The 13785-nt window shown below is 44.4% G+C and overlaps 1 protein-coding gene across 2 annotated transcripts in view; it reads left to right on the top strand.

The window, feature by feature from the left end:
• pcsk5b (proprotein convertase subtilisin/kexin type 5b) overlaps nt 1-13785 on the top strand; it is a 299623-nt gene that overhangs the window by 269833 nt on the left and 16005 nt on the right. For both annotated transcript variants that reach the window (XM_055633051.1, XM_055633052.1), the window contains exons 30-33: nt 2514-2734; nt 10083-10325; nt 10920-11147; nt 12316-12487. In XM_055633051.1, coding sequence (XP_055489026.1) covers nt 2514-2734; nt 10083-10325; nt 10920-11147; nt 12316-12487 — 864 coding nt within the window. The remainder of the gene's footprint in view (nt 1-2513; nt 2735-10082; nt 10326-10919; nt 11148-12315; nt 12488-13785) is intronic.

Raw genomic sequence — 13785 nt, 5'->3', positions numbered from 1 at the left:
TTTGCTCTGAAGTAGCTGCATCCAATGCATTGTGTAAGAAAATAATTTGTTACAATGCAAGGGCAGTGTTAAACACACTAGTCGTAAGTTAAACTACAGCTTCATTCAACACTAATAGTTGTATAATGGCCCTGTCCCACGGTACGAGTTCATTCCAAGAGTTCTCCCGAGTTTGCCCTGATTTGAACTTGGAGATTTACGGTAATGGCTGCTCGTCGGTACTCAGGGCTCTCGTGTACATTTTTCAACATGTTGAAAAATCTTCATGAGTCTTCCCGAGCTTACCTGCCGTTAGCGAGTCTTCCCGAGTACCTGCCGTTAGTGTCACGAGTCGCTAAGAGACGTCCCCGAGCTCCGACGTACCCGCTACGTTCATTCGCCATGCTTACCACGAGTTTGATTTTTTTTTAAACTCGGGAGAGCTCTTGGAATGAACTCGTACCGTGGGACAGGGTTATTACTGTTTGGAAAATGTATCTATTGCATAAAACATTTTTCATAAGAGTGAGGCAGATAAGAAGGTTGAGGCAAATACAGAAGTTTAAGTGAACAGGTTCAGTAGACAGTCTAGGCAGGAGAAGGACAGGGAGCGCGGGAAAACTGATGGATTAAACTGCATTTAGTTCAATGTGGGACCTGAAAGCCTGACAGTAAAGCAGATGAACCCGGGGCACAGATAGGTACATGGTACTGCAATATCATACCTATTACAGAAATATGAAGTTCAAAGAAAATTTGGTTTCTGCAGTCATAAAACAAGAAAAAGAACCAAGACACACACCAACATAATTTACACAAACATCCATCACAGTGAATCTCCTCCTCACTGTGATGGAAGGCAAAGTCTTGTCTCTCCCCTGTTCTCCATTTCTTCTCCCGATGTCAAAGCCCCTGGCGGGCGATGGCAAGTCCCACGGCCGTTAAGGCCCCATTCCAGGTCACCCTCAATCCCGCAACTTGGGCGGGAGAAGTTGCCATTGCGGGAGCTCCGAAATGCGGTCTCCCACCAGGGACCCGTGAGTTCCCGATGTTACCATCCACCGGGCCTGCGGCTGGAGCCTCCAGAAGCTCCGGAGTCGGGCCTCAGCAGCGCGCCACCACAGCTCTTCACGCTCTGAAGCCAGGTCGGGTCTCTGGTGCAAGGAAGAGATTCCCCCCCGCCCCCCCACACATACACAGTTAAAAACAATTTTAAAAAACACTATAAACTACACTCAACGGGACAAAAAAAAAAAAAGACAGACGGACTGCAGAGGCCACTGCAGCGTCGGTTGCGCCACCCACTTTATGTAGATGCCCAACTAGAGAAGGGGCAAACCGTGATCACCTTTTGTATCTACAGGTAGGTAGTCTGCAATTAAGGTCATTATTAAGCTCCTTATTCACTCTCTTGGTCTCTAGTCTATCACCGCTGTTCTTTTCTCCAGAACTCCCTTTTTCCTGCAAAATGAAACGCTAAGATTTCTAACTTTTCTGAATTCTAATGAAAATTAACCTTAAAAAAGTGACCCTGTAACTTTCTCCATCGATTTGATCAGACATGTTGAGTTTTTTCCAACATTTTCTTTATTTCACAATTCCAACAGATAATTTAATTTGCATTTGATGCTTATTCTAAGTACATTTTGAAGCATGTTCGGAAATACGTTTTAACAAATAATTTTTACAAACTTTAATTTGAGCATTAGAAAAATGTTAGCAAGGGAAGAACATATAATTGATCCAATTTGCCGGATAATGTGATTAGATTATTTTTTGCTTTTTAATTGAGACATCTTGCATACAGTATTCATAAGTTAAATCTTTGAGTAGAAGAAGCAATGAATGAAAATGTTTTAAGCAGACTAGATAAATGTTCTTGTTGCTATCCATCTTTGAACCATTTTACTTTGCAACTTTTGATCCCTGACCATATCTATGCTCATAGTGTTAAGCCACAATTTCAAGAATGTAATTTCCGGCCAGAAATCCTCAGTGGTTTGTAAGTCTTTCATAGCACTGTAAATTTTCCATCAAATCTTTAATGCTATATCTATGCACTAAATGTCCTTTATCCTTTAACTTAGAACTGTGGACGGCTTGATTGTATTCATGTATTGTATTTTTCTTGACTGGATAGCATACAAACAAATGCTTGTCCCTGTGTCTCAGTGCACACGACAATAATAAACTAAACTAAATTAAATCAATGTTACTACTGTAAAAAAAATGTTTGATCTAACTGAGGTGGGAACTACTGGAGCCACAGACCACCAGGACCAAACCTGCACAAGATAGTACTGCCATTTTGATATGGATCTTGCTGTCTTTACTGCGGCCCTAGAGAAAATGTTGATGTCCTGGTCTGTTGAAGAGTTACAATTTCCTGTTATTTCTGCTGAGCTCCAAGCGCAATAAAGTATCGCGAGAAGCAGGAAGAGCATGTCTGGATTAGTTCCTTGAACTGAATTCCATTTTGTTATGTTTTTCACTGTAAGATATATGTCTAAATTACAATATTTCATTTTTGGTAGAGGACATTTTAAAAGCGCTGGTTATACCTGTGCAAAGTGTGATGATGCCTGTCAACGATGTGAAGTTAGCCCCACAAACTGCCAGTCCTGTGTCAAGCCCTTCATTCTGGAGAACAAAAGTTGTCAAATGAAATGCTCCAGGCAATATTATGCTCATTCAGATGGACTTTGTAAACGCTGCCCAATGAACTGCGAAGAGTGTAATGGAAATAGTTGTACAGGTAGGGCTGATTGCATAATTTACAACAGTAAAACAATGTATTTATAGTCTATTTTGATAGATCTATGACGACAATCTATCTATATAATATTAAAACTGTATGTGTTTCTCCCTGACTTGTGGGTGCCAGCCTTTGATTCATTGCTACGCCAACACCAGAAGCAGAAACGCCAAGATTTTTTCCATTTCAGTAGAGATTTCACTTTTCATTCCAAGTATCCACTCCTGATTAAATGTTGTCGTGTTTATGTACACATTTTTAATAAAATCCTTCTCCCCCCCCCCTCACTCATTTTGTCGCCTCCTGCTGGCCAGCGACCATAACGGCTGCTGGCGCCCGCCTCTCGCCTCAAAGGCACCATTTAAAAACAGCCACACTGCGTTGTGCGGGAATCTTATGTTCGGGAACGGCTTGAGTTGGAGGACCACGTCTCCCGTGGGGGCTACTGGTAGGGAACAGCTGCGTTGAGGGAGCAGACTTGGTCCAGTATACTATTAAAAGTCTCATCTTATTTGTCTGTCTGTGAGATCAAGGAACTACGCCAAAACAGTACACAATAGTGTAAACATTTTTTGAGAGGGAGGGAGAGACAGAGATAGACCCCGACCGACCTTCGGCCCAACTCGCCCACACCGGCCAACATGTCCCAGCTATACTAGTCCCACCTGCCTGCGCTTAGCCAATATCCCTCCAAATATGTCCTGTACCTGGTTCATAAATGTTGGGATAGTCCCAGCCTCTACTAGCTCCTCTGGCAGCTTGTCCCAGACACCCACCACCCTTTGTGTGAAAAAGTTAACCCTCACATTCCTATAAAATCTTTTCCCTTCACCTTGAACCTATGTCCTCTGGTCCTCGATTCACCTATTCTGGGCAAGAGACTCTCTATGACTCTCTGACTCTGTGTTACTTTCAGGTTCATCACAGCCCAGCCCAATTCTGATCCTGGCACTCCCTGACAAAGTCAGCTTATTGTACTCCCTCAGTTTGCTGTCTCCTTCCCCCACCCCATCATCATGGCCTTCACTGATGTCTTTTATCTGCCTTTGACATCTGACTTCACCTAACCTTCACCATCTCTCTGGGATCTCTCTTAAGCCTGGAGGTAGACACAAAATGCTGGAGTAACTCAACGGGTCAGGCAGCATCTCTGGAGAGAAGGAATGGGTGACATCTGAAGAAGGGTCTCGACCCGAAACATTGCCCATACCTTCTCTCCAGAGATGCTCTCTGACCCGCTGAGTTACTCCAGCATTTTGTGTCTACCTTCGATTTAAACCAGCATCTGCAGTTCTTTCTCACACATCTCTTAAACCACTTCTTGATTAGTGATCTGCAACTTGCCCAGCAATGGCTCTATTGTCCTCATACCAAGACCATTTTCATATTGATTCTCTCTATTGTGGCTGTTAAAGTTCTCACACATTAGATATTTGGGCTGCTTGCTGAGTGTTTGTAGTAGTTTCTGTTTCTATTTCCGATTTCAAGTATGGGTAGTTTTTTATTTATGAAGCTGCGTATAAAGCCTCCTGGGCTTTGGATATAAATGTAATTTATTCCAGCCTATCTTAGGAAAACAAAAAATTATACAATAATATTTTCATGCTGTCCTTGCAGAATTCCTCAATTGTCTTCAAATCTTCTCCCTCCATCTCATTTGCCGTGTTTGGCTGCTAATTACCTATATTTGCTTCTTACTCCTTCATACTGTTTGCTTACTGATTCTGTCTTAGCAGAACTTCCAGAGAGTGTTGCCTCTTAGTTTGAAGAAGGGTATCGACCCGAAACATCACCCATTCCTTTTCTCCAGAGATGCTGTCTTTTGTGTCCTATCATCTGATTTCTCTGTCCATTATACTATACTGTACAAGGCAGACAATTAAGCTCTCCAGATCAGCAACTAAGAGCCAAACCTGAAAGTGTGTAGCTATCGTATTGCAGGGCATGACGCACATAACATAGAAACATAGAAAATAAGTGCAGGAGGAGGCCATTCGGCCCTTCGAGCCAGCACCACCATTCATCGTGATCATGGCTGATCGTCCCCTATCAATAACCCGTGCCTGCCCTCTCCCCATATCCCTTGACTCCACTAGCCCCTAGAGCTCTATCTAACTCTCTTAAATCCATCCAGTGACTTGGCCTCCACTGCCCTCTGTGGCAGGGAATTCCATAAATTCACAACTCTCTGGGTGAAAAAGTTTTTTCTCACCTCAGTCTTAAATGACCTCCCCTTTATTCTAAGACTGTGGCCCCTGGTTCTGGACTCGTCCAACATTGGGAACATTTTTCCTGCATCTAGCTTGTCCAGTCCTTTTATAATTTTATATGTTTCTATAAGATCCACCCTCATCCTTCTAAAACTCCAGTGAATACAAGCCTAGTCTTTTCAATCTTTCCTCATATGACAGTCCCGCCATCCCAGGGATCAATCTCGTGAACCTACGCTGCACTGCCTCAATCACAAGGATGTCCTTCCTCAAATTGGGAGACCAAAACTGTACACAATACTCCAGATGTGGTCTCACCAGAGCCTTATACAACTGCAGAAGAACCTCTTTACTCCTATACTGAAATCCTCTTGTTATGAAGGCCAACATTCCATTAGCTTTCATGCTATTCATGTATAATTTCCATCATTGATATCATGAAGAAACAAATAGTTATGCATGTAGTGACTTCTCAATACAAATTATTTCTTGGAGGATAGTGCTATTGAAATGATAAAGTTCACATTGATGTTGAGGACCGGTTGTACAGGTGTCAGAGGTTATGGGGAGAAGGCAGGAGAATGGGATTAGGAGGGAAAGTGTAAAGAAGTCTCAACAACACATTGTCTTAACTGTAGCTTTTATTAACTGTTCACATAATTGCTATACTAGCTGTACGTGGTCTGTCACTGGAGCTAGAGAGAGAGACACCAGGGAGGGAACATGCAATTATACACCTAATAAGGGGAGTGGTTAAGGGTGGTGAGGTCACTATGTTAAAGGCACATGCACTAGCTATCTACATCCTTCCTCTTGGAACAAAGCAATATAACAGTGACAGGGCGACCACGTCTCATGCGCTACAAGCAGGCATACAATGATTACAGAGCTAAACAAAATCCCCGTAGCGAACAGGCGGCTTGACCAGCCTGCCTGACCGGGTGCGAAGCTCGCCACCCCCTCCCCCTGCAGGAACAAGAGCAGCCGGGGCCGGGGCAGGCGAGCGAACCGGGGATACAGGGGGAGAAGAGGCAGGAGAAGACCCACCCGCCGGCGGGGTAGAGGGAGAACGAGGGCTGGGAGGCGGAGACGGGGGCTTAATCAACGGCGACGGGAGGGATCTGGGCACCTGCGGAACGGTAGGAGCGGAAACAGACAAGGGAGGGGAGAAGGGGGCAGCAGGCGGAGGTCGGGGCTCGTTAACGAGCAGCAGATGCTGGCGGGAACGGCAGTAGATGACCCCGTCGTGGTCCACCAAGTAAGACCGCGGTGAGCCGGCATCACCGACCACCGTGGCGAGCTTGTAGTGGCCAGAGGCAGTCTGCATCCGGACGATCTGGCCGGGAAACAGGGGCGGCAGGGGGCGGCAGGACTGGTCGTGGGAGCGCTTCTGCGAGTCATGCTTGGTGGTGATACGCTCCTGGACAGTAGCAGGGGGGAGAACAGAGGGAACAAGGGATTGCTGGGCAACAGGGAGGGGGGGGCGAGTTCTGCGAGACAGCAGTCGTTGTGCCGGCGAACCCAGGGCAGGGTCGCGGGAGATGTTGCGGAGATTAAGTAGGGCCAGGTGGAAGTCCGACTTGGACAGCCGACAGTGCTCCAGCAAACCCTTAGCACTGCGGACTGCACGCTCCGCCAGGCCGTTGCTTTGCGGGTACTCAGGGCTGCTGGTAAAATGTTTAAAGTTCCACTGAGAAGCGAAACGCTGGAACTCGGCACTGGTGAACTGGCTGCCGTTGTCGGATTGGAGGCGAGCAGGGGAGCCAAACGTGGCAAAGTGGCGACGCAGCCTCCCGATGACAGCCGAGGAGGAAAGGGAGTGGAGTTGGTCGACCTCAAACCAGTTGGAATAGGAGTCGACGAGGACCAGGAAGTGCTTCCCACGCCACTCGAAAATGTCAGTAGCGACCGCCGTCCAGGGGAGATCAGGGGCAGGTTGTTGCAGCAGCGGCTGACGTTGTTGATGTGGGGCCTGGCTGTTGCAAGAAGGGCAAGCAGAGACCCACTCCCGGATGTCGTTGGCCATGCTGGGCCAGTAGAACTGGCCCTGGGCGCTGGACAGAGTGGCCTCGGCCCCAGGATGACCGTTGTGGGCAGACTGAAAATAGGCAACCCTCAGTGACTCGGGCACTACGACCTTGTGCCCCTTAACCACCACGCCGTCGTGCAGGACGAGCTCATCGCGGACCAGGAAGTATGGGACTACACTGGCCGGCAAGGAGGAGCGGCGTTCAGGCCAACCCTGGATGATGATGTCGGACAGTAGCTGCAGGGTAGGATCCTTGGCAGTGTGGGAGACGAGGGACTGCATCTGCTTGGAAGGCACAAAGTTGACATTAAGCACCATTAGGTCCGACGACTCGTAGGGGTGGCGGGCAGAGGAAGGCAGAGGGGCGCGGGACAGTGTGTCGGCAACGAACATGTCTTTGCCTTTTCGGTAAACGATGGTAAAAGTAAACCGTTGCAGCTGCAACATCATACGCTGCAACCTGGAGGAAGCAGCGTGGATCGGCTTGTTAAGAATGGTCACTAGCGGCTGGTGATCCGTTTCAATCGTGAAGGTATTGCCCAGAATGTAGTCCTTGAACCTCGAGCAAGCAAACACCACAGCAAGGAGTTCTTTTTCAATTTGAGCGTAGCGCTGCTCGGCAGGGGTCATGGTGCGGGACGCATAGGAAACGGGCAGCTGCTGACCGTCGTGGAGTTGCATGCAAGCGGCGCCGAGGCCAAACTTGGAAGCGTCACAGGTGAGAACAACGGGGTGCTGTAGGTCAAAAAACTTGAGTGTGGGGGTACTGACCAGTCGGGACTTCAGGACGTCAAAGGCGCGTTGGTGTTGCGGGAACCAAGCCCAGGCAGTGTCCTTTTTGATGAGCTCCCTCAGGGGCGCACTCAGTTCGCTGAGGTCGGGGATAAACTTCCCCAGGTAGTTCACCATGCCCAGGAAACGCTGCAGAGCGGGCACATCGGTAGGAGGGGACATTCCAGAGACGGCAGCAGTCTTGTAGCAGCTGGGCAGCTTGCCCAGCCTGTCATCGAAGCGATCAGGGTATTCACGCAGGGGGTCCATGAGGGTCTGTACCTGATGGATGTCGTGATGAAAGGAGACCAAACCGAGGTCCTGGCATGCTCGGGCGCCGAGTAGGGTCACGTTGTCGGAATCTAGCAGGTAGAAAGTGAGGGGCCGAGAGGCCTCCAGGACCTTGCAGTGCAAAGTTGTCTTTCCCACAGGAACGAGTACAGCTCCCCCATATGCATGCAGGCGGGAGTGAGCAGGAGACACTTTCTCGCAGTTTTCTCCGGGTCGGGCTTCAGCCCCGAGGCGGTAAAGACGTGGCCCACGAGTTGGAGACCAGAACTGGAGGCGTGGGTTCGAATCCCACTTCTGACACCATGTAAAGAAGTCTCAACAACACATTGTCTTAACTGTAGCTTTTATTAACTGTTCACATAATTGCTATACTAGCTGTACGTGGTCTGTCACTGGAGCTAGAGAGAGAGACCCCAGGGAGGGAACATGCAATTATACACCTAATAAGGGGAGTGGTTAAGGGTGGTGAGGTCACTATGTTAAAGGCACATGCACTAGCTATCTACAGAAAGATAGATCAGCCATGATTGAATGGCGGAGTCGACGATGCCGAATGGCCTAATTCAAATGGCCAAATGGTCTAATTCCACTCCTATCGCTTTTGACCTTATGACCATGCATAGTAACAAATGGGATATATTTTATTCTATTATTTACAACCTCTATCAGCATTCACTACCAGGTATAGGTTAAGTTCCCAGAATTTGAGAGGTTACATTTGTTTCTCATTCCGTTTCATACAAGGATCAAGACTCTCCATGCTGACTCAACATTGCTTGATTTTCTTTGATTCATTAGTATTCATAGGTACTAAACTTACTTAATACAATTCAAAAGACAGACACAAAATGCTGGAGTAACTCAGCGGGACAGGCAGCAAACGAGATAAGAAATGGGTTGACATTTCAGGTCGAGACCCTTCTTTAGGCTGAGTAAAGTCTGAAGTTCCCTCAGTCTGAAGAACGGTCTCGACCCAAAACTTCACCCATTCCTTCTCTCCAGAGATGCCGCCTATCCCGCTGAGTTACTCCAGCATTTTGTGTCCGTCTACGGTTTAAACCAGCATCTGCAGTTCCAACCTAATACAATTCCAATCTCATTTGGAATTCTTACTCTGCAGCCATCTTTCAGCAAGCAGATATCGCTGCATGTCAGTAACTTGAATTTGTGAATAATTACACCCCAGTTTTCCCACAATGAGTCGTATAAATAATTAAATAAATGATGGGTTAGTTTGTAATTGCAAATCTAAATATTCAAACTTGCATTTTGGAAAATAGGGGCTAAAATCCATTTGAATTTATGCTTATTTAATGAGTAGATTTAACTATATATGTCTGTAGTTTTCTAACGTGTTTAAGTGGATGTCAACAGATCTCTATGCAAGAAGGTGCAGAATAAATTGAAGAGAATGAATGGATTGCTTTTGTTTATGTGCCCATAACTTTTTGTTCTACAAATTTGTTATAATTAATTCTTGAAACTACATACTTCCAGCAAAGCTTGATACAGTATATAGATCATCTGGACATCTGGTGGCACTGGTGATGGCTGCCTCCGCCTACAGTCTGTGGACTTCGGGAGCCGTAGACTCCGGTGGGAGGTGGCCGATTCAGGGGTCCAGGCAGCTGAGGTTGTTCTACCTTTCGAGGTCGGGGTTCCATCGTTCACGGCGAGAGGGCCTGAACATCGGGCCGCCCGTGGCGGCGATTGCAGAGGGCTCAGGAAGCCCGACCACGGGTGAACATTGGGGAACATCAGTGAGGAGGTTGACTGGACTTTGGTTCCTTCCCTCACAGTGGGGAACTTTGGTGCTGCTGTGGGGATGTTTGTGTGTGGACTACTGTGTTCTGTGTTTTTGTGTTTGTATGACTGTAAGGAAAATAGCATTTTGTTGTCTCTTAATTGAAGACAATGACAATAAATTGAATCAAATCAAAACCAATTCAAATCAAAATCACATGTGATTGGTTTGCTGTGATGATATGCTTGCCATGGTATGAAGAAACTCTTTGGAAGCTGACAATATTGTGTTTGATTTATACAGAATGCAGCAGATATTTTTTCTTTCACAATGGAACATGTTTGGAGGATTGTCCCCGAGGATGGTTTCAAAACACGCAAACCTTTACATGCAGTTTGTGCAACTCCAAATGTTCAGTATGTGATGGTCCAGACTCTGATGACTGTGAAGAATGTGCTGATCCTCTTTCAGTTATGGATCAAGGGCAGTGTTTGGACAGCTGCCCTGATGGAACTTACATTGACGTGCATACTAAAGATTGTCAGGGTGAGCACAATTGGAAAGAACCAGAGTTGTAAGAATACAAAGAAAGGACACTGTCATTTAACATTTTTAATCATAAAGTAGAATTGCATTTGTGTAGGTGGTCTGCTGCGGAAAGGATTTAATAAAGAGATGTTATGACTATATGATTCCATCATGTTAACATCCTTCAACATCTTGAATTTTCATTTGGCTGTAGATAAACATATTCTCAATTTACTTAAAGCATAACCTCAATCAGAGTTCTGATCTAAAAATAGTAAAAGTTCTAATTTTCAAACATATGTATATATCTTGTTACTTCCATTCTAGTTCAATGAATTACCGTGCTCATGTCAGAGCATATTCTATGAACAAGAGTGGTGGCGGAGGTACAAGCGATTGTCGCAATTAGGAGGCCTTTAAATAGGAACTCATGTGCAGGTGGATGAGATTAGTTTCTCTTGGCATCATGTTCTGCACAGGCACTGTGAGTCGAAGAGCCTGTTCCCGTGCTGTACTTTTCTATGTTCTACAGTGCATGACTGCTGCAAATGGCTTGTAATATCATTCCGAATTTTTAAACCATGGGTAATGTATGTTTTCTTTTATTTACAGAGTGTGATAAGTCATGTAACACGTGCAATGGACCTCATTCAACAGACTGCATTCAATGTAGGAATGGATTTATAAAAAACCATCACGGGAACTGTGTAATGCACAAGGACTGTGCTCTGAATATGTATATGGACCAGATCTGTCGGCCATGTCACAAGAAATGTCGCCGCTGTTATGGACCCACAGATAATGATTGTCTCAGCTGCACACCAAATCATTTTTTACTCAGTAAGTATGCGTTAACAGTTTCAACAAATCAGGATTTAATTTTCTTTTTGGATAATATCATGATGCATTTTTAAAATGAAGAGCTATTGATAATTATTCTTAACCAAGAGCAAGAAATCTCATTTTTGAGCCCATTTTGTTTTAACCTATTTTCATGATTTTCACTCCAAAAGGTAAGTGCCAAACTATTAACATAAATAAATTTTACAAGTAAGATTATTTGTTTTGATCATAAACCTTACTCTGGAAATGTTTTCAAGATTGAAAGTTCTGCCTAACAGAGATAAGGAAGGTGCTGGATTACACTCATACACATTGAAATACAATTATCAAAAGGAACTCAAAACAGATTTTTAAGCATTGATTTTTCCTGATCATAATGCCTGTCAAACTAGCAATAAATGTGATAACTACTCCACCAAACACAATAACTCCGATTGCCCAATGATGTGATTTAAACTTCAAAACTACTGAATTGGTTGTATATCACTATGGAGTGAACTGAAGTGATATAAAACTGCAACAAATGCACATTTTTCTCTTGTAACTTTGATTAGCCAAGGATATAAAATGTAATTTGTTTTTGTAATTTTGACATGGGCTAATTAACTTTCGATAAAATTGCTCAATCTATTATGTCCCTGGCTATCTGTCTGTCATTCAGTTGGAGACTCAGAGAGAGGAATTATTAAGAATTCTGTTTCAGACATTGTAGCCTTGGGAAACAAGAGCATTGCTTTACCACATTTTATCCTCCAATGTACGTTGGACATGGCCTATCAATAAATGGTATCTACATAACACTCTGATGGCACTGACACATTATTTTGGGGATTTGATTATTCCATTGGATTATAATGAGATGTGGACAAATGAAATGAGAAAAGTGAGGGAACTGGTTTCACATTGAAGTTGTTGCAATAATGTAAAATTAATCAAATATTTGCCAAATAGGAACTGCTTTGGAACCATTAAGTATAATTGTATTACTGTTACAGACAATTATATTCCGTTTGTCAGACATGATTAATTGGATTGGTTAAACCTATATCCCGTATAATACATTTAGGTTTAAATTTGTTCTTAATAGCTACGTGGTAGAAGTATTCCACACTAAATTGTTTCATCTCCGAATGTTAATTAATGTTATAATTTATCTCTCAATTAGATAAGACATGTGGAGACTCTTGTCCTGATGGATACTACACAGATCGGCAGCATTGCTACGCTTGCAACAAAGGCTGTGAGACTTGCAGTGGGCCATTAAAGACAGACTGTCTAGCCTGTAAATCGGACTGGTACAAGCTGGAATCAATCTGTGTCAAGACCTGTGGATCTGGGTAGGTGCCATGGATCGAATTGAAATGTTAACTGGAGAGATTGATTGGTTGAAAGGTCTGACCCTAATGAGTGGCAACAATTGCACCAACATCTTTTAGAGTTATGTTACATAGGTTACCAGCATGGATACAATGGGCAGCGTGGTGTTCTTCCATTTCATAAATGTTCCATGATTCCATAATAAATGCTGATTGCTTTGAAATTATAATTTTGTTTATGATCTTGGAACTAAAGTTTTTTTTTAAAGTTGGTGCACACAGCCATAAAAAAAGTTGTTTTTAAGAGAGATTTTCTTTAAAAAAAAAAATTGACTTTGGTGTTGGAGTATAGGGAACCAGAATCAATTATATTGATATAGAGTTGTCTTGCAATGGACATAAAACTGATGCACAGGTGAAATAATGAGGGCTGCATTGAATTAAAACTGATTTTGAAACTGGCGATCTTTAGTGCAGTTTTGTGCATTTTAGCCAAATTATCAAAACAAAACAGACACTGAGTAAAAATGAACTTAGTTTCCAATCTATCTTTATACTGATGAAATAAATACCAGGCTTTTGGCCAAGTGGCAAGTTAATTTGCACTCAATTAATTCTGACATTGTTTGGGGACTTGGAATTTCTAAGTTCTATGGTTTCTGAAAAATCTGGATGTTCCAATTTCCTTCAATTTTAAAATTGAGCAAACTCAGGTTAAAATGTGTTTTTCCAATTTCAATTTCCCCCTTTTACTTGCATAGCTTGATGTAATTTTGCCGCGTTACAGAGCTTGAATAGTTTTGAATAGAGATTCCTGTAAAATGACTTATCCCACACAAAGTCTTTTACTACAACTGTTTATTAAAGTTACTGTTTCACACTATGCAATAGCTGTCCGTGGTCATCACTGGAGCTAGAGAGCGAGCTAGAGGTGGGGACACTACAATTATACTGGAGACAATGGGGAGTGGTTAGTAGTGGGGAGGTCACTATGGTTAAAGGAACATGCACTGATCTACATCCTTCCTCTTAGAAATAAAAGCATGACAGAACAGGGTAATACACAGAGCGACCACGGCTCATACGCTACAAACATAAACCGCACCGGGAACAGTTAAAAGCTACGCGAACTCCCCGTAACGGACAGGCGGCTTGACCAGCCGGCCAGAGCGGGTGCGCAAACCGCACCCCCCTTCCCCCGCGGGTGCAGAAGGGACCGCAGCTGGGGCATCGGCAGGAAAGCCGGGCGGTGGAAGGAGAGGAGGAGGCGGAGAACCGGCCGGGGAGACGGGTTTGGCAGGCGAGGCAGGGGAACGAGG

This window comes from Leucoraja erinacea, chromosome 3 (genome assembly GCF_028641065.1).
Source record: "Leucoraja erinacea ecotype New England chromosome 3, Leri_hhj_1, whole genome shotgun sequence".
NCBI classification, from domain to species: domain Eukaryota; kingdom Metazoa; phylum Chordata; class Chondrichthyes; order Rajiformes; family Rajidae; genus Leucoraja; species Leucoraja erinaceus.
The sequence above is the reverse complement of the archived record's forward strand: the minus strand, read 5'-3'. Positions and strand labels throughout refer to the sequence as shown.